At 45.9% G+C, this 20,672-nt stretch overlaps 1 protein-coding gene across 2 annotated transcripts in view; it reads left to right on the forward strand.

Annotated features, from left to right (window-relative positions):
- The window catches only part of LOC142301589 (uncharacterized), a 154,027-nt gene that overhangs the window by 24,932 nt on the left and 108,423 nt on the right, over window positions 1-20,672 (forward strand). For both annotated transcript variants that reach the window (XM_075342615.1, XM_075342616.1), the window contains exons 2-4: window positions 874-1,026; window positions 5,132-5,262; window positions 11,989-12,097. In XM_075342615.1, coding sequence (XP_075198730.1) covers window positions 874-1,026; window positions 5,132-5,262; window positions 11,989-12,097 — 393 coding nt within the window. The remainder of the gene's footprint in view (window positions 1-873; window positions 1,027-5,131; window positions 5,263-11,988; window positions 12,098-20,672) is intronic.

Below are 20,672 nucleotides of genomic sequence, written 5' to 3' on the forward strand. Positions count from 1 at the left end.
CAGTTTTTTTCTGCACCAAAAACTGCAAGGGGAAAAAAGCAACATGCGTACAGAATTTCTGAATTGTAATAGACTTTGCTGAGAGAAGGAAAGACACGCAGTTTTGGGCAACAAACTGCACCAAAAAAAGCTGCAAAAAAAGCAGCGCGCACACAGCCTGACAGTTCTGAGCGTGGCAGATATTTTTTTAATTAAATGTGTTGAGGCACAGAATTCCAGAGAATGGTGGATACTTGGGAGAAGTCGTGGAGGTATGCAAATTAGGCAAAAGTAGAAGTTCTTCCCATGCCTCTGCTCTCCCCATCTGTAATCCCCCCACAGTGCTGCCTTCTCCTGCTTGGCTGACAGCTGCTTTGCTATCAGTCACGCATCAGGTGGTCACTTTTGGCTGGGAATAGAGCTAGTGACAGCTTGTGAAAAGCTTTCACTTGCTGAAAGCACTTCAATCTCGTGCAGATCTATTCAATGGAATAGGTCAGCAGGTTTTTGCTATATACTCTGAAGACCTGGGCTGAGACAGATTTCAGCAATGTGTATCTTTTTTACTTAAAACAATCCTTTTTATTTTCATGAGATTTACTTCCCAGAATAAAACTCTGCTAGACTGACAACTCTCCCTCCTCTGATAAGCAACTTCCTGTCAATAGACAATGTACACACAAAGCTGTGGTATGGGTGGGGTTAGCTTTCTGAGCTCTGCTACTTGTAAAAACTGTCAACACCCAGTAAACTAAGTGATACATTGTTAGTATCATGGTCTTATAGATCGTGTGTGTGTGTTCGTTTTTGTCTTTTTACGTGCATTAAAGTAGATTAAGACTGACTGCCTATGTCTTATCAATTGGGTATTTTTTTTTTTTTCTTCTCCCAAAGACTTCCCAAAGGAATTTGAACACCGTGCTGATTCCAACCATCGAAAAGGATCCCTTTGTGACCGACACTGTGTCTTAAATACACAGGTTGATTTGGTAGACACTCATTCTGAATCTCATCAGCATAGTCTGCTGACTCCGAGACTGCTGCCAGGTAAGTGAAAAGAAAAAAACCCAGAATGAAACAGGGGTTCCCTTGCTGGTTTCCAACGCTGGTACTAGCATGACTTCAAACCGTACTGGCAGCACCTTTACTAATGTGGACAGGTGCGTATCTGGATGGTGTAAAAATGAGCCAAAAAAGACCAGTCACACACTGTGAAAAAACAAAAATAAATTCTACCTTTATACATAAATGGAGGTATTTTAGAATATTTTATATTGGCCATTGTAATACCAGCCCAGCGCCCCTTCACGGCACCCTCCTTTGCTGGGTCCTACACTACACTGCATCTTTTCTGGGTTTTAAAAACCTACAAGATCAGCTGGTAAACAAAAAGGAGGCTAGTGAAGCAGCCAGGAGCTGGGGTGCACATCCAACAAACAGAGCACCACTCCCTGTTATGTGCATTATACAATAGAAAAAAAGCAGAATGAAACAGGGGTTCCCTTGCTGGTTTCCCAGTCAGGTTAGTACCAGCAAGGGAACCCCTGTTTCATTCTGCTTTTTTCTATTGTATAATGCACATAACAGGGAGTGGTGCTCTGTTTGCTGGATTTGCACTCCAGCTCCTGGCTGCTTCATTAGCCTCCTTTTTGTTTACCAGCTGATCTTGTAGGTTTTTAAAACGCAGAAAAGATGCAGTGTAGTGTAGGACCCAGCAAAGGAGGGTGCCGTGAAGGGGCGCTGGGCTGATATTACAATGGCCAATATAATCTAAATACCTCCATTTATGTATAAGGTAGAATTTTATTTTGGTTTTTCACAGTGTGCGAGTGGTGTGGTGTGTATAGTATACACACATAGTGCTGGCCAAAAGTATTGGCACCCCTGCAATTCTGTCAGATAATACTCAGTTTGTTCTTGAAAATGATTGCTATCACAAATTCTTTGGTAGTATTATCTTCATTTAATTTGTCTTCAATGAAAAAAAAAAATTGTCATAAAGCCAAATTGGATATAATTCCACACCAAACATATAAAAAAAAGGGGGTGGACAAAAGTATTGGCACTGTTTGAGAAATCATGTGATACTCTCATTTGTGTAATTAACAGCACCTGTAACTTACCTGTGGCACCTAACAACAGGTGTTGGCAATAACTAAATCACACTTGCAGCCAGTTGACATGGATTAAAGTTGACTCAACCTCTGTCCTGTGTCCTTGTGTGTACCACATTGAGCATGGAGAAAAGAAAGAAGACCAAAGAACTGTCTGAGGACTTGAGAATCCAAATTGTGAGGAAGCATGAGCAATCTCAAGGCTACAAGTCCATCTCCAAAGACCTGAAAGTTGCTGTGTCTACTGTGCGCAGTGTCATCAAGAAGTTTAAAGCCCATGGCACTGTGGCTAACCTCCCTAGATGTGGAAGGAAAAGAAAAATTGACGAGAGATTTCAACCCAAGATTGTGTGGATGGTGGATAAAGAACCTCGACTAGCATCCAAACAAGTTCAAGCTGCCCTGCAGTCCGAGGGTACAAGTGTGTCAACCCGTACTATCCGTCGGCATCTGAATGAAAAGGGACTGTATGGTAGGATACCCAGGAAGACCCTACTTCCTTCCCCGAGACATAAAAAAGCCAGGCTGGAGTTTGCCAAAACTTACCTGAGAGCCTAAAACGTTTTGTCTCATCTGACCAGAGAACATTCTTCCAAAAGTAGAGCTTTTTGGGAAAAGCCATAAACATAGAGTTTACAGGAAAAAAAAGAGGCATTCAAAGAAAAGAACACGGTCCCTACAGTCAAACATGGTGAAGGTTCCCTGATGTTTTGGGGTTGCTTTGCTGCCTCTGGCACTGGACTGCTTGACCGTGTGCATGGCATTATGAAGTCTGAAGACTACCAACAAATTTTGCAGCATAATGTAGGGCCCAGTGTGAAAAATCTGGGTCTTCCTCAGAGGTCATGGGTCTTCCAGCAGGACAATGACCCAAAACACACTTCAAAAAGCACTAGAAAATTGTTTGATAGAAAGCACTGGAGACTACTAAAGTGGCCAGCAATGAGTCCAGACCTGAATCCCATAGAATACCTGTGGAGAGATCTCAAAATGGCAGTTTGGAGAAGGCACCCTTCAAATCTCAGGGACCTGGAGCAGTTTGCCAAAGAAGAATGGTCTAAAATTCCAGCAGAGCATTGTAAGAAACTCATTGATGGTTACCGGAAGCGGTTGTTCGCAGTTATTTTGGCTAAAGGTTGTGCAACCAAGTATTAGGCTAAGGGTGCCAATACTTTTGTCTGGCCCATTTTTGGAGTTTTGTGTGAAATGATCAATGATTTGATTTTTGTTTCATTCTCTTTTGTGTTTTTTCTTGCAAGCAAAATAAATGAAGATAATAATAACAAAGAATTTGTGATTGCAATCATTTTCAAGAAGAAACTGAGTATTATCTGACAGAATTGCAGGGGTGCCAATACTTTTGGCCAGCACTGTAGATAGATAGATAATGGATGGATGGATAGATAGATAGATGGATAGATGAAAAGATAGATAGTGCTGGCCAAAAGTTCTATCTAACTCAAGACCCACATTCAGCTCTTAGCATCTTATCATAGAATGTGGCCTGGGTCAGCCTCTAAGCAATTTTAGATGCCATGTTGTAATTAATCTTTTAGATCTGAAGGACTAGGCACCTTTTAGGCCTTCTTAATGTAAAAGGTAAAGGAGTGCAAATCAGGAAAGACAAGTGATGAACAACCTTTAATGTAGGTGATAACAAAATCTAAGACAGACATTTCCCTCTATCTTCCAACCCTTAAGGTACCGTCACACATAACGAGATCGCTAGCGAGATTGCAGCTGAGTCACGGTTTCTGTGACGCAGTAGCGATCCCGTTGGCGATCTTATGTGTGACACCTACCAGCGATCAGGCCCCTGCTGTGAGATCTCTAGTCGTTGCAGAATGGTCCACGCCATTTTCTTCAGAGGCGATGTCTTGCTGGGCAGGACACATCGCTGTGTTTGACACTGTGTGACAGGGTCACAGTGACTGCTCAGATCGTTATACAGGTCGCTACTGCGACCTGTATTGTTCCTGCATCGCTGGTAAGATCTGACTGTGACATCTCACCTGCGACCTCCCAGCGACTTACCTGCGATCCCTATCAGGTCGCATCGTTTTCGGGATCGCTGGTAAGTCGTTGTGTGTGACTGGGCCTTTACACTTTTTTTTTTTTTTTTTTTTTATAGGAAACCTGTCTAGTCCCCTTTAGCCTCCAATCCAGCAGCGTTCACATCTGTGTAACTAAATATCTTGTCTGTTATTCCCTTAACTTAATTTTTTTTTTTTTTAATAAAAGATTTATCACCTCTGCTTTTCCTGAGCTAATTATTGCATTTGACTAGTCACTGGGGCATTAGTTCCCCAGACTAGTCAGCCCTCTTTCCATATTATTCCCCTGTGGGCATTATAAAATGATTTCCATGAGCCAGCGTCACAGCCAGCTGTTGGAAATGTTACGCAGGCGCTCGGGTTTGTGCATTCACATTGAGGCTCTGTAGTTGGGTATATACGTAGTGGCTTGAGAGGGGCACACTGTGCATGATTGAGAGTGCAGAAGCTGTTTGTCCAATAATGCGCAGTGCGTCAGCATGTGCCACCACCATAAGGTCATAAAAGACCTTTTTGGGGAAGCATATCCTATATTGAAATTTTACTTTAATCTTATTTCTCTAGTATGTAGCCCCAGTGAGAAGGGAATTGTCGCCTTCTTTCTGCATAGCAGAGCTGTCTAGGTCTCCTATGACCCAGCAGCTCCTGCTCCTTCACTATACACAGTGATTACATGACTACTGTGTATGGTAGAAGTGCCATCAGCGCTTATTACTGCATATACAATGCTGAGTATACAGCAATAAATGGGGCCTTTTCTGTGCCTTTTCTATGGGGACGCTAGCTGTTTTTGAGACAGCCACATCCCCACTCCCACAGCTACACTACGGCATGTATCTGCACTACTATGCATGGACGTTTTAGAAATTGCCTTTTCAGTAATCTGTATGGTATTCACCTATGATGCAACATTTAATATGGTAAAAAAAAAAAAATCATACTTCTGAGAAGTATAATCCTAATTTGCCCATTGATAATTTGTAGGAGCAGCGTCAACTCCGACCTGTTGTCCCCATCACTCGGAAGAGGTCCAGCCCTGTAATATTTGTCTTATTAAAACCACCATAACCGCGGAGAATGAAGTGGAAGCTCTTAAGCTATCTAACAACTACAAGGCAAGTGTGGTGGGAAGGGTTTTGGAAATTTGTGTATGTGTATATACACAAATTATACATTTTTCAGGCAGCACCGAGAGATTATAGTTAAGTGCAAAAATCCTACACAAACAGCATCCTACCGCCAATTCAATGTATTCAAAAATCATAAGGCAGCACTCAATTTTTCTTAAGGTCTCTTTTTTTTTTTTTTTTTAATGGCCCATAACACAGGACGTTTCGGTCAGAAACTGACCTTTCTCCAACAGTGATTACTGCTTTGCACACTCTTGGCATTCTCTTGATAAGCTTCAAGAGGTCGTCACCGGAAATGGCTTTAACTTCACAGGTATGCCCTGTCAGGTTTAATAAGTGGGATTTCTTGCCTTATAAATGAGGTTGGGACCATCAGTTGTGTTGTGCAGAAGTCTGTTGGATACACGGCTTATAGTCCTACTGAATAAACTGTTAGCTGCTTTTTTTCTTGCCATAATACAAATTCTAAGTAAAGAAAAACGAGTGGCCTTAATTTCTTAAAGTAATGATAGTCAGTCCGAAAACTTCGGAAATCTTTGAAAGTGTCCCCAAGTGCAGTGGCAAAAACCATCAAACGTTACAAAGAAACTGGCTCACAAGAGGACCACCCCAGGAAAGGAAGACCAAGAGTCACCTGGATAAGTTTATCCGAGTCACCAGCCTCAAATCGCAGGTTAACAGCAGATCAGATTAGAGACCAGGTCAATGCCACACAGAGTTCTAGCAGCAGACACATCTCTAGAACAACTGTTAAGAGGAGACTTTGTGCAGCAGGCCTTCATGGTAAAATTGCTGCTAGAAAACAACTGCTAAGGACAGGCAACAAGCAGAAGAGACTTGTAAGGGCTAAAGAACACAAGGAATGGACATTAAACCAGTGGAAATTTTGTGCTTTGGTCTGATGAGTCCAAATTTGAGATCTTTGGATCCAACCACCGTGTCTTTGTGCGACGCAGAAAAGGTGAACGGATAGACTCTACATGCCTGGTTCTCACCGTGAAGCATGGAGGAGGAGGAGGAGGTGTGATGGTGTGGGGGCGCTTTGCTGGTGACACTGTTGGGGATTTATTCAAAATTGAAGGCATACTGAACCAGCATGGCTACCACAGCATCTTGCAGTGGCATGCTATTCCATCCGGTTTGCGTTTTAGTTGGACCATTTATTTTTCAACAGGTCAATGACCCCAAACACACCTCCAGGCTGTGCAAGGGCTATTTGACTAAGAAGGAGAGTAATTGGGTGCTACGCCAGATGACCTGGTCTCCACAGTCACCAGACCTGAACCCAATCGAGATGGTTTGGGGTGAGCTGGACCGCAGAGTGAAGGCAAAAGGGCCAACAAGTGCTAAGCATCTCTGGGAACTCCTTCAAGACTGTTGGAAGACCATTTCCGGTGACTACCTCTTGAAGCTCATCAAGAGAATGCCAAGAGTGTGCAAAGTAGTAATCAAAGCAAAAGGTGGTTACTTTGAAGAACCTAGAATATAAGACATTAAGACATATATTTTCAGTTTCACACTTTTTTGTTAAGTATTTCATTCCACATGTGTTAATTCATAGTTTTGATGCCTTCAATGTGAATCTACAATTTTCCGAGTAATGAAAATAAAAAAAACTCTGAGGTGTGTCCAACCTTTTGGTCTGTACATACATATATACAGTCATATGAAAAAGTTTGGGCACCCCTATTAATGTTAACCTTTTTTCTTTATAACAATTTGAGTTTTTGCAACAGCTTTTTCAGTTTCATATATCTAATAAATGATGGACTGAGTAATATTTCTGGATTGAAATGAGGTTTATTGTACTAACAGAAAATGTGCAATCTGCATTTAAACAAAATTTGACCGGTGCAAAAGTATGGGCACCCTTATCAATTTCTTGATTTGAACACTCCTAACTACTTTTTACTGACTTACTAAAGCACTAAATTGGTTTTGTAATCTCATTGAGCTTTGAACTTCATAGGCAGGTGTATCCAATCATGAGAAAAGGTATTTAAGGTGGCCACTTGCAAGTTGTTCTCCTATTTGAATCTCCTATGAAGAGTGGCATCATGGGCTCCTCAAAACAACTCTCAAATGATCTGAAAACAAAGATTATTCAACATAGTTGTTCAGGGGAAGGATACAAAAAATTGTCTCAGATTTAAACTGTCAGTTTCCACTGTGTAGAACATAGTAATGAAATGGAAGAACACAGGTACAGTTCTTGTTAAGCCCAGAAGTGGCAGACCAAGAAAAATATCAGAAAGGCACAGTAAAATTTGGTGGAGGTTCCATCATGCTTTGGGGCTGTGTGGCCAATGCCGGCACCGGGAATCTTGTTAAGGTTGAGGGTCGCATGGATTCAACTCGGTATCAGCAGATTCTTGACAATAATGTGCAAGAATCAGTGACGAAGTTGAGGTTACGCAGGGGATGGCTATTTCAGCAAGACAATGATCCAAAACACCGCTCTAAATCTACTCAGCCATTCATGCAGAGGAACAATTACAATGTTCTGGAATGGCCATCCCAGTCCCCAGACCTGATTATCATTGAAAATCTGTGGGATGATTTGAAGCGTGCTGTCCATGCTCGGCGACCATCAAACTTAACTGAACTTGAATTATTTTGTAAACAGGAATGGTCAAATATACCTTCATCCAGGAACTCATTAAAAGCTACAGGAAGCGACTAGAGGCTGTTATTTTTTTCAAAAGGAGTCTACAAAATATTAATGTCACTTTTATATTGAGGTGCTCATACTTTTGCGCCGGTCAAATTTTGTTTAAATGCGGATTGCACATTTTTTGTTAGTAAAATAAACCTCATTTCAATCCAGAAATATTACGGAGTCAATCAGTTATTAGATATATGAAACTGAAATAGCTGTTGCAAAAACCCAAATTGTTATAAAGAAAAAAGGTTAACATTAATAGGGGTGCCCAGACTTCTTCATATGACTGTATAATATATATATATATATATATATGTGTATGTATGTATGTATGTATGTATGTATGTATATGTGTGTGTTTTTCACAATTTACTTATTTTAAGAGTATCTGTCAGAAGGATAAACCATTTATATGGGCATGCGGGTTATAGAGAGTTGAATAAAATATATCTTTATGTGCGATTGGAAGTCTTAAGGAAAAAAAAAAGGCATTTCTCTGAAATATGTACATGAGCTGTTAATAACTATGTGCCGGAAACAGATCTGCATGAGGATTTGACTCCAGAGCTTGTTATAAATGAAGGGAGTTGCCAGTGTGAGACAAATATATCAAGCGCCCAGACATGTAATGACTGACAGTCTCACACTGGTAATGTCCCCTTTCATTTAATATAAGCTCTAAAAGCAGATTCTCTGGGAGGTCAGGGTTTGGCTCATATTACAGAGAAATTGTTCAAGTTACTACTGTATTTCTTCCTCTACTATACACTGCAGCTTAAGTACTCAGATTGATGTACAGTTCTGGTCAACATTGATACCCCTTGATATTAAGTACAGCAGAGGTCTCAAACACGTGGTGCGCGAGCCGCATGTGGCTGCTTGTTGCGGCTTGAGTGCCCGCGAGGATCGCGTTACAATGCAGGGGGTCGGCGCCGGCAGGGCTTTACTACAGTTGATGCATTTGCGACACAGCGCGCGCTAGGAGCTCTCTGCACCAGGGGGCGGAACAATTGCGATCGCAGGGGTCGCCACTAGCAGGAGGCTCCAGAGGAACACAATGCGACCTGAAGTGAGTACTGGAGCTCCCTAAATGATGACTCTAGCCCCACTGCCCTCTTCTATCCTCCTATTTGCCTCTCACAGCTGCGCTATTCTGCCACCCTGCCCCACAGCTGCGCTATCCTGCCACCCTGCCCCACAGCTGCGCTATCCTGCCACCCTGCCCCACAGCTGCGCTATCCTGCCACCCTGCCCCACAGCTGCGCTATCCTGCCACCCTGCCCCACAGCTGCGCTCTTCTATCCTCCTATTTGCCTCACAGCTGCACTGTCCTGCCCCCTCCCCCACTGCCCTGTAACTGATGATATGCCTCACCGCTGTCCTGTGATGGTGGCCGGGTCTCCTCATCTTCATGGTTTGCTGTCAGACATCCAACTTTCTTATTTCTTTGTATATACAGTGTACAAAATGCTCACATATACAGTATATAAAGAGAAATCTAGTGTATATGGCTGCATTTGTGTGTATGTGTACATGTGGCATTTTTAAAATGGATACTAATAAAGCAGAATTAATACTAAAAGGGCCAGGTGTCGGTGTAATCATCCTGTACCCTGAGGGGGAACCCCAGTCCTAATTTTGCATCGGGGCCTGTCGAACTCTAGTTACGCCACTGCTCTGAATTATACCAATGTAAAGCAGGTAACATCGCTGTATGAAGTCACCTGCTTGCCTGTGAATGGTAGAGAGCAGAGAGCTCCTAAGTGCGTGCTGCGCCGCAAATGAATCAACTGTAGTAAAGCCCTGCCGGCGCCAGACCCTTGCATGGTAATGCGATCGTCACGGGGTCTATGGGTCTGCAGCCAACAACAAGCAGTTAAGAGGCAACGGAGGAAAAATGAGAAGAATCTTCTTTTTTTTTTTTTTTTTTTTTGTGTATGTCAAGAACGGCATAATAGGGAACTAGGATGAGGTCTGCAGACATTACTACTTGGGCACAATGCTACAAGGATGGGCACATTACTACTGGGCACAAGAGATAAAAAAAAGTTTTTGCCATTAAAAAATATAAACGTAACAAAGTGCGGGTTTTGTGTTTTTTTTTTGTTTTTTTTTGTTGTTTTTTTCCCTTTTTAAATAAACACGCAAAAACTGTTCACAAAAAGTGATCCAAATCCAAGAATGTTGATTGGCCCTGCAAAGAATGCAGCCCCCAAATATTTTTTTTTTTCCTTGTGCGCCCCATATACCCAGCCGAGTTTGAGACCCCTGAAGTACAGTATGAAAATATCTCCTGAAATAGTGGTTTAGAAAGTTGTGTGTGTGTGTGTGTGTGTGTGTGTGTGTGTGTGTTTTAAATATAAAAATAAAACTCCGCCAATAAAAAAAAAAAAAAAAACTTGGGAGAACAATATTAGGACACAAATAGCAGTTTGTTTAATTGACATTTGTCATTTGCTCTCCTTTTAACTAAACGTTTGACAGGTGTGGAGGTGTTTTTTTTTTTTTTTTTTGTTTTTTTTTTTTGTCTTCTAAATGGAAAGCTTATACTTTCTATTGACTCCATACAGCATTGAATTAGTGGGAGTCTCAAGACCCAACTCCACCAACTGATCTGCAGGTAATTAAAGTGCCTGCAATATATAACACAAAAATGCTGAAAATGTAGTTACTTTTTAAGTTTAACATTCATTCTATAAACTTGTGTCTAAAGAGGTCAGAGCAGAAATGCTATTATCAAGACTATCTCCAATGACTTTTACATCCTGGCTTCAAACGTACAAGATTCACGTTCAAGACCATTCAACAATCAAGAATCTTCTAAATTGATGGATGACTCCATAGCTTAACCCCTTAACCCTTGGTCACCTCCATTCCTTTGTGGGTTGATGTGGTTAGTCCACAGCTTTCCCCACACGTCGGCTCATCTGACCGGCCAACATGTGCAGCTAACAGGCGCGGGTGGATTGGGGATTGTACTGTTTCCCATCGGCAGCCGTGTGATGTGATAACTGCGCCAGTGGGTTGTCTTGACAGCGCAAGGTCAGCTGATGACCCCTGACGCTGTCATGAGTCGATTCCTGTGAATGCCAGCAGAGTGCCGGCACTCACAGACTATCAGCATTTCTACTGATCAGAGCGATACAGAAGCACCACTTAGATCAGCAGAAGCAGTCGGATAGTGCAGGCATAAAATGCCCTAAAGGAACTAGAAAAATCAATAAAAATTTTCAAAAATGAGAAAAAACAAAGTTACACCCCACTGAAAATAAAATATTTAAAAAAAAACTTCTGTTTATAGAAATTCACAATCTATCAAAATATAAAATCAACTAATCTTATCGGTAAAGAGCGTAGCCAGAAAAAATTCAAAACTCCAGAATTGCTTTTTTATGTTTGACGCAACATTGCATTAAAATGCAATAACAGGTGATCAAAACATTGTATCTACCCAAATATTGTATAATTATAAACGATCGCTCGGGACGCAAAACAGAAGTCCTCACTGAGCCCTAGATCCTCAAAAAATTAGAACCCTACGGGTCTCCGAAAATAACTAAAGCGCAATTGTGTATATATTTTTTTTTTTTGTCCTTCAACTACTCTATGATCTTTTTATAAAGCAGGGGTCCCCAACCTGTAGCTCTGGAGCCACATGTAGCTGTCTGCAAGCTTGGTGCACAAGCATCAGGTCTAGCAAACTGAAATCAAGAGCAGGTCTACAGATGGTGACTTTTGTGGGAAGCCCCACACAGAGGAGCAGATCCGAATGGGGGTAAGGTAGGAGTCCCTGGAACTTGGTATACTGCCTCAGAGTAATTCCTGACAGCTTTGGCTGCCTTTATACTGTTAATAGGGGCCTGGGTGTGACTACTGTGAGGGGGGTGGCAGCTGGATGTGGCTCGTGACCCTGTCAGAGCTGAATGTGGTTCTCATGGTCAGGAAGGTTAAGGCCTTCTAATATTAGGTATGTTTTAACCACTTTACACTTCTAGGTAGTGGTCTCAGCCCTTACTTGACTAATTCCATTCCTCTTATCTATTTCACAGTTTGGTTTCAAGAAATGGAAAAGTCATGTAACTGAGAGACGATGGGAGGATCGGTCCGATATTGTGAAAGAACTGTACTCTGAACTAAATGTAGTGAAAACATCAGTTGGTATGAGAACATTAACAACTAATTTCATGATTATAAATCTGGAAATGTGTATTCCCGGAGATGTTAGATGGAGAAGACACTGTAGAGCACCACGCCAGCTTTGTGTGTGTGGTTTTTTGTTTGTTGTGTGTTTTGTTTTTTTTTTTTGTTTGTTTTTTTAAACCGCTGGAGTGGTACTTTGAATTGAAGTCCCCTGCACCCAGCCTTTTACTCGCCCTCAGGCATCATCCTTTTTCAGCGCTGCTGTGGTCCTGTCACCATCGTGTGCCCATAATTTCTCTGACTCCTCATTGAGGGACACAGGACCATGGGTGTTATGCTGCTTATCCATAGGACGACACTAAGTAGATGCAAAGATGTTAGCTCCTCCCCTGCAGTATACATCCCCTGGCCCAGCGAGGCTACTTCAGTTTTAGCTTAGTGTCTATTGGAGGCACATCTCTGCCGACTACTGCAGCAAGAATTTTTTGTTTTTAGAGGGCGATTGTTCCTTCGGGGATTTTTTTTTTTTTTTTCTTCCCCCTCATAGCAGATGAAAACTTCCTCAGTTCCTCTTGCAGGCTCTGAGTTGATACATGCTCCGCACCAGTGTGACCAGGCAGCAGGCATCAGACTGCCATCTCCACAGGAGCTGAGGTGAGATCCTTCCGATTTTCCAGAGCAGATGGAAAAACTTCCTCACTCCCTCTGGCAGGGTCTGAGTTGATACACGCTCTGTGACCGGGCAACAGAAGGCGTCAGAATCTCCACACTGGCTCCCTGACAGGAATTGGAGCAAAGGTCAGATCTTCCCTGATTGTATTCACATGGGCTGATTGCAGACTCCTGCACAGCATTCCACCTGTGGCAGGGGGAGGGGTGAGAGCTCCCAGGACTCAGTGCACCCGCAGCTGCGGTACACTTAGAGGTTTTTTTCTGTCCACCATTGTTGTGCAGGGCTGGAGGGGGGAAGGGGAGTCCCTTCCCACCATTTTTTTGTTTATTATATTTTCTCATGCTTTCTTGTCGGAGCTAAGCCCCACCCCCTCCGGCACTCTATAAACCACGCCCCCTCACAAAAGCACGTAACCCTCCTCGCACAGCTCTGCAGAGCATTGCTCCCTCTTGTTGTGATCAGAGCCTGTGGGCGTCACTCAGAGCTGGCTTCCTCCTTCCCACAGGAACTGTGACACAGGAGGAGGGGGGGAGGGGTCATCAGGGTTCTGGGTGAGTTATAGTCTAACTTGCACATTAGCTCTGCAGAGCATTGCTCCCTCATTACAATCAGAGTTTGTGGCTCATCAGCCAGAGGCTGCAGTCACATGTTTTATGGCCTGCACAACTACAGCAACAACTATAAGACTTTTAATGTATCCTGCCACGCTGAGCTACTAGGGGATGATGGAACTTCTTCCTTCTGAGAGTCCGGTTCCCCCGTAGCTTCCCCAACCCCCTCCCCCCCCCCCCCTGCCACCACCGCAGCAACCGCTGCCAGCCCAGAGCCTACGGGTCCCAGTCCCCCGAAATGGGCACAGTTCCCAGAACCTGGTGCTGGCCATGCAATATCGTCCTCACACCCTTCGGGGCCCTGGACAGAACGCAGCCTGATGACACCTCTATAGAGGGTCCTTCTGATAAGAATCAGACCTCTGCTTCACCGGTTGCAGATGAGAAAAAGGGCATGACCCTCCCCATGGCTCTCCCTCTGGGGTACACAGATGGGGTTCTCCCACATGTTCTGTGGTCTCTGAGGAGCAGGAGGAAGGCGAATGATGTTTGAAACCAAGGAATCCTCCCGGTACAACCTCCCCGAGCGATCAAGCTGCGATGGACTCCCTTATTGCAGCAATCAACCAAAACTCTGCATGTGGAAGATCTCCCATCCACTACTACTGACCCTGCGGTCTCCTTCAAAAGGGTGAAGAAACCTCAAAAAAAAAAAAAAATTTTGACGCCACTTTGGTATCCGTAAACTCATGGAGTCCCGGTACCCCTTTGGCTTAGCTGTCTCTAAGGGCTGGGCTGATCTGGCCTCGGTGGACCCTCACCCGGTTTCCCGACTGCCTGAAGTACCCTCCTCCTGTTTTTTACTTGATGGATCCTCCTTCAAGGACCCGACAGACAAGTGGAGCAGCTCGATCGCTCTGCCTCGAGGCCGCGGGTCCCACTCACCTTCCATGTGGGTCGCACAGGCACCAGGACTACCAGTTTCCCTCAGACCCTCACAGATGTAACAGTTCACATTGCTGCGGCAGCAGAGTACCTCATGCAGGCCTCCCTCGACGCTGCTACCTGCGCAGTTATTGCCGCCTCAAATACCATAGCCATCCGTAAGGCCCTCTGGTTCCGATAATGGAGAGCGGACTCTGTCTCTAACAAGCCTCTCACAGTACTCCTTTCCCGACCGATGGTTTGCCGATCGTTTGGACAGGCTTTTTTTTTTTTTTTTTTTTCTGACGCCACGGGAGGAAAAGAGTACCTCCCTCCCCCAACTCTAGCCCAGGATGTTTTTTACTAGACATGCAGGGCCCGACCTTCTCAGCCCTCCCCGAGTCCACTTCGTCCTGTCAGTCTAGACAGACCGAGGCGTCTCGTCGTCCTCCATCTGGGCCGCCGCCTCAGACCACAAATGGGTGTTATACCTTGTTCTTCCGGTTACCACATTGAATTCTGGACCCGATCCCCTGGTCAGTCTTTCCTCTCAACCCCCCCCCCCAAAGGCTCCAAAACACCACGAGGCCTTCTCCTCAGCAATCCACTCTCTCCAAACGGTGGGGGTGATGGTACTTATTCCGGACGGCAAGAGGTTCAAGGCCTTCTATTCCAACCTCTCGTGGTCCCCAAAAAAGGACGGGTCAGTTCGTCCCATTGTGGACCTCTAACACCTGAGCAAACGTGCACGTAAGGAGATTCAGAATGGAATTCCTAGGGTCCATTATTGCCTTTATGGTCGAAGGAGATTCCTTGCCTCCCTAGCTATCAGGGAAGCGTACCTGCACATACCCATCGCTCCAGCTCACCAGAAGTTCCTCCGCTTCGTGGTTCAGGACTTTTTTTTTCATTTGTGGCCCTTCCCTTGGCTCTGCCACAGCACCAAGGGTCTTAACTAAGGTCATGGCGGCCGCCATGAGTGCCCTTCACGCCAGGAGAGTGGCTGTTCTGCCTTGCTTGGATGACCTCCTCATCAAGGGCTCAACCAGCGTGCAGATCTCTGTGGGCACCCTATCCTGCTTAGGGCGGCTTCTGACTCCAGTCAAATCATCCCCGGTCCCGTCAAAATCAGTCACCTCCCTGGGCATGTCCCTGGACACTCTTCGGAGCTCGATATTTCTCCCCCAAGACAAGGCGACCGCTCTACAATGCCCTCTACGTACTCCTCTCGCTCCGTACGATTCAGTATGAGAGTGCTAGGTAGGATAGCGGCGGCTATAGAGGCAGTGCTGCCGCTTAGCCACACCACTACCCTCTGCAGCTTGCGCTTCTAGCTGCCTGGGACAAGAGCCCCTTTTCCTTGGATGAACTTTTCACCTGACACCTTCAGTCAGGTATGCGCTTTGCTGGTGGCTTCAGTCCTCTTCCATATCGAGAAGGAGTTTTCTCCCCCAAGTGGACTGGCTACTCCTGACCACGGACGCCAGCCTCTTAGTCTGGGGAGCAGCGTACTGGCTCCACACTGCTTCGAGACGTTGGACACCCCAGGAGTCTTCCCTTCCCAGAAATCATCCTGAAAATCAGCGCGATCTTCTCGCGCTCAGGTCATTCTCCCCCCCCCCCCCCCCCCCCTTCTGCTAGCAGGTCGTTTGATTCGGGTCCAATTGGACAATGCAACAGCTGTGGCCTATGTCAATCGGCAGGTAGGTACCAGCAGCAAGACAGCTTATCTCAAGGTCCTCAGGATCCTTACCTGGGCCGAATCAACGGGGGTCTGTGTTTTCAGTGTTGCACATACCGGGAGTAGAGAACTGGGCGGCGGACCTTCTAAGTCGCCAAGGCCTGGCCGCCGGAGAGTGGTTTCTCCACCCAGAAGTGTTCCCACACATCTGCACTCACTGGAGTACACCAGACGTGAATCTAATGGCCTCAAGGTTGAACGCAAAGGTACCCGCGTTCTTAGCCAGGTCACGTGATCCACAGTCCATTGGCGCAGATGCTCTAGTCTCCTGAAGTCGTTTCTGTCTACCTTACATGTTTTTTGCCTCTGCCCCTGCTGCCACGAGTAATCAGGAAGATCAAGGCAGAAGGCGTCCCGGTGCTACTAATGGCACCGGACTAGCCCAGGTGCGCCTGGTATGCTGAATTAGTACAATTGCTCATGGCGCCTCGTAAGCATCCCAGACCTGCTGACCCAAGGGCCCATTTTCCATCAGAACTCCAGAGCACTGAAGCTGACGGCCTAGCCTAGCCTGGACTTTAACAAGACTGAGTTTCTCTCCCGTGGTCATCTCCACCATGTACAGTGCCCGAAAGCCGGCCTTCATCCTGTGTTTGCTACCGTACGTGGAAAATTTTCCTTTCCCAGTGCAGGGAATCTAATGTCCAACCTATGCCTCTGGCGATCCTTAGAATTCTTGATTTTTATTTTTTATTTATTTATTTTTTTTTTTTTTTGCAGTCAGGTTGCAAAAGGGGTTGGCCCTCAGCTCCCTTAAAGGCAGGTTTCAGCTCTCTCAATATTCTATCAATACCGCCTAGCTTGCAATCCGCAAGTCAAGACTTTCCTCAAGGGTGTTTCCCATCTAGTTTCCCTGTATAAACCATGGGTCCCCAATTCCAGTCCTCAAGGGCCGCCAACAGTGCATGTTTTCTGGATTTCCTTAGTATTGCACATGTGATAATTTAATCACCTGCACAGTTGATGATTCCAACACCCATGCAATGCTAAGGAAATCCTGAAAACATGCACTGTTGGCGGCCCTCGAGGACTGGCGTTGGGGAACCCTGGTATAAACGGTCGCTGGACCCATGGGACCTCAATCTCGTTTTGGACGGTATCCAGAGGTCCCTTTTTTGAACCTCCTTAAAGAATTTCTCTTGCTCTTCTCTCCTGGAAGGTAACATTCTTAGTGGCGATTACGTCCATCAGACATGTTTCGGAACTGGCAGCACTCTCTTGCGGCGAACCCTTTCTGATCTTTCATCAGGACAAGGTGGTTCTATGCCCCCTTCCGGATTTTCTTCCAAAGGTTACTTCCCCGTTTCATATGAACGAGGACCTTGTTCTGCCTTCCTTTTGTCCACACCCAGTCCATAGGGTGGAAAGGTTTCTATATTCGTTAGACCTTGTGAGGGCTCTCAGATATTACGTACCCAGGACAGCCCCTTTAGGAACATGGACTGCTTGTTCGTCATTCCTGAAAGGCCTAAGGAGAGGCAGCTTCATAGGCAACGCTGGCTCGCTGGATTCGCTCTGCGATCCAGGAGGTCTACCGCTTGCAACTCAAGCCCATTCCTAGTGGGCTGCGGACTCATTCCACGCGAGCAGTTGGCGCCTCTTGGGCCATTAGGCATCAGGCTTTAGTGGAACAGAGGTGTAAGGCTGCGACCTGGTCTTGCCTACATACTGTTTCAAAGCATTACAGAGTCCATACCCAGGCTTCGGGTGAGGGGAACCTAGGTAGGAAAATTCTGCAAACGATAGCCAGGAGCACCTACTGAGATGGGTACTCCACTATCTGGGACTGGTTCCTAGTCCTTGGGTTGCGTTGCTTATTGTTTACCCACCCATGGACTGCTTTAGGACGTCCCATGGTCCTGTGTCCTCCAATGAGGCATCAGAGAAAAACGGATTTTTTTGTACTCATCGTAAAATTGTTTTCTCTTAGCCATCATTGGGGGACACAGCACCCTCCCTGTTGCCCTGTTGGGCCTTAGCTTTTTTTCTGTCTCAGTACTTTTTTGTTAGGAGTATTCACTCACGTTTTTTGTTACTTGTTCTCCTACTGCTTGTGTACTAAAACTGAAGTAGCCTGGCTGGGCCAGGGGGTGTATACTGCAGGGGAGGAGCTAACATCTTTGCATCTACTTAGTGTCCTCCTATGGATAAGCATCATAACACCCATGGTCTTGTGTCCCGCAATGATGGCTAAGAGAAAACGATTTTACGGCGAGTACACAAAAATCCGTTTTTCTGACTGGTCGCAATATCGGTCTGAGAGCCAGAACAAGGCTCTGAGAGTTGTATTGCAAAGTGACTTCCAGGAAACGCTGGAGCAGCTGGCACGTCAAAAATCACTGGAAACCAACCGGCGTGGCGATGATAGCAGAAGACTGAGGCAGGTGATTATATGACAGTTGTCTTAAATTTAAAGCACCACTCCAGCGGTGAAGTAAAAAGAAAAAAACACTGGAGTGCTGCTTTGAGTAAAATTCTAGGCATAATACGAAAGCTTACACTCACCTTTTTAAATAAGCAATGGTGTACTGACTACATTTTTTTTTTTTTTTTTTTTTTTTAAGTCCGCTACAAGGTTGACCGTGACATGTTTTGGCAGCCACACAATTGTCTAGTAGCTATCTTTCAAATCACTTTTTTAAAATATATATTAATGTATGTGTATGTAATGTATATGTGTATGTTTAAGCCAAGGCCAGGTGTATTTGAGTAAGATGATAAATGGTCACCAGGCACATCTTTGGATGTGTTCTTTACAAACCAGAAGTATTGACACATGCAGACTGCAATACCCATCCGCACTGAACGATCTACACTAGATCTGTGCCTATAGGTTGCCATTGTTCTCGGCAGTGTGCATCCTGTTTGCACAGTATGATGTGCCAGAGTGATATTTAAAGCTGCTGAAAAACAATTTTGCCCAATGAACAAGCATTTTGTACATTCATAGGGAGATGGACAGTCTTTTCAACGTTTTGTGTTCCACGGAAGTTTTTTTTTTTCTTCGGCGCTCCATTGGGAGACCCAGACGATTGGGTGTATAGCTACTGCCTCCGGAGGCCACACAAAGCATTACACTAAAAAGTGTAAGGCCCCTCCCCTTCTGGCTATACACCCCCCGTGGGATCACGGGCTGATCAGTTTTCAAGCTTTGTGCGAAGGAGGCTGACATCCACGCATAGCTCCACTGTTTAGTCAGCAGTAGCTGCTGACTATATCGGATGGAAGAAAAGAGGGCCCATATAGGGCCCCCAGCATGCTCCCTTCTCTCCCCACTTGTGGTTTGTTAAGGTTGAGGTACCCATTGCGGGTACGGAGGCTGGAGCCCACATGCTGTTTTCCTTCCACATCCCCTTGAAGGGCTCTGTGGAAGTGGGATCTTACCGGCCCCCAAGCCCTGAGGCCGGGCTCCATCCACAGACCCGGAGATCCTGCTGGATACGGAGCTGGGTACCATTCAGGGACAAGGCCCTGCATCATTCAGGTACTCTGTGTCCCCGTTTAGGCAGGCACAGGCACACTCCAGGCTTGCTGGGTGTGCTAGTGCGCCGGGGACAGTAGCGCTGCGCGCTGGGGTCAGGTCACTGCAGCTTAGCTGAGTGACGTTATGTGTTGGGAACTACCGCGCCGGCCGCCCCGGGAGCGGCGGCGCGGCTGGGATTTGTGGTGCGCCGGGGACTTCGCGCCGACCGTGCTTTTACGACGGCGGCGCTTATAAATTTAGTCCACGGCTTTTGCGGCCTAGCTCCGCTTCGTTCCCGCCCCCTCCCTGTCAATCAGGGAAAGGGAGAGACGCTGTACAATAGTCAGCGCCGAGGGCTGGAGTCTTATTTACATACTCCAGCCCTCTCACTGGGCACAGTGGGACGCAAGCTTCCCGCTCTTTGTCTGTATACGCCCAGGGCCCGCCCCTCTCCACAGGACGCCGGCAGCCATTCCTGCATGCAGTCTGGCTGGAGAACGGACACAGGCTCTGGGAGACCCAGACTAGGGATTTGGCGACCACACACCCGCTCTTTAGCGGGCGGTAAGCAGCACATAAGTGCTGGCCCCACTAGTGCCACAGTGTTATTTGGTGTACTTTTTGTCACTGTACCATAGATATATTGCACTGTACGGTCGCTTCTTGGCTTATACCCCTATACTGCTCTAAGGAGACAACAACATGTCATCCGCAAAACGCAAGGGTGCCAAAGCACGGGCTTCATATGCTGCCTGTACCGCATGTGGGGCTGATCTACCGGCAGGTTCCACTGACCCCCATTGTGTGCAATGTTCGGTCCCTGTGCCACTTCGGCAGCCGGAGTCTATGGTAGTAGTGTCCCAGGCAGAGACACCGGTGAACCCTGTCCCGGTGACGGGGACAGAGTTTGCACTTTTTGCTGATAAGATGTCTGTGACTATGACAAAAATCCTAGACACATTGCAGTCCAGGCCAGTCACTCAGACCATGGTCACTGCTGAGTCAATGCTCCCCGGTCCCCCTCAGTTGGAACTAATCCGTGCTCCAAGGGGGTCCCAAGCATCACAGGCTGATGGCTCTGACTCGGATGACAGTCCCAGGCAGCCTAAGCGAGCTCGCTGGGAGAGACCCTCCACGTCATCACGCTGGTCAGGGTCTCAGCGACAAGAGTCTCTGTATGATGAGGCAGAGATAGAGGATCAGGAGTCTACTCCTGAGACCGCTCTCAATCTGGATACTCC

Source organism: Anomaloglossus baeobatrachus, chromosome 4 (assembly GCF_048569485.1).
Source record: "Anomaloglossus baeobatrachus isolate aAnoBae1 chromosome 4, aAnoBae1.hap1, whole genome shotgun sequence".
Taxonomy (NCBI): Eukaryota; Metazoa; Chordata; class Amphibia; order Anura; family Aromobatidae; genus Anomaloglossus; species Anomaloglossus baeobatrachus.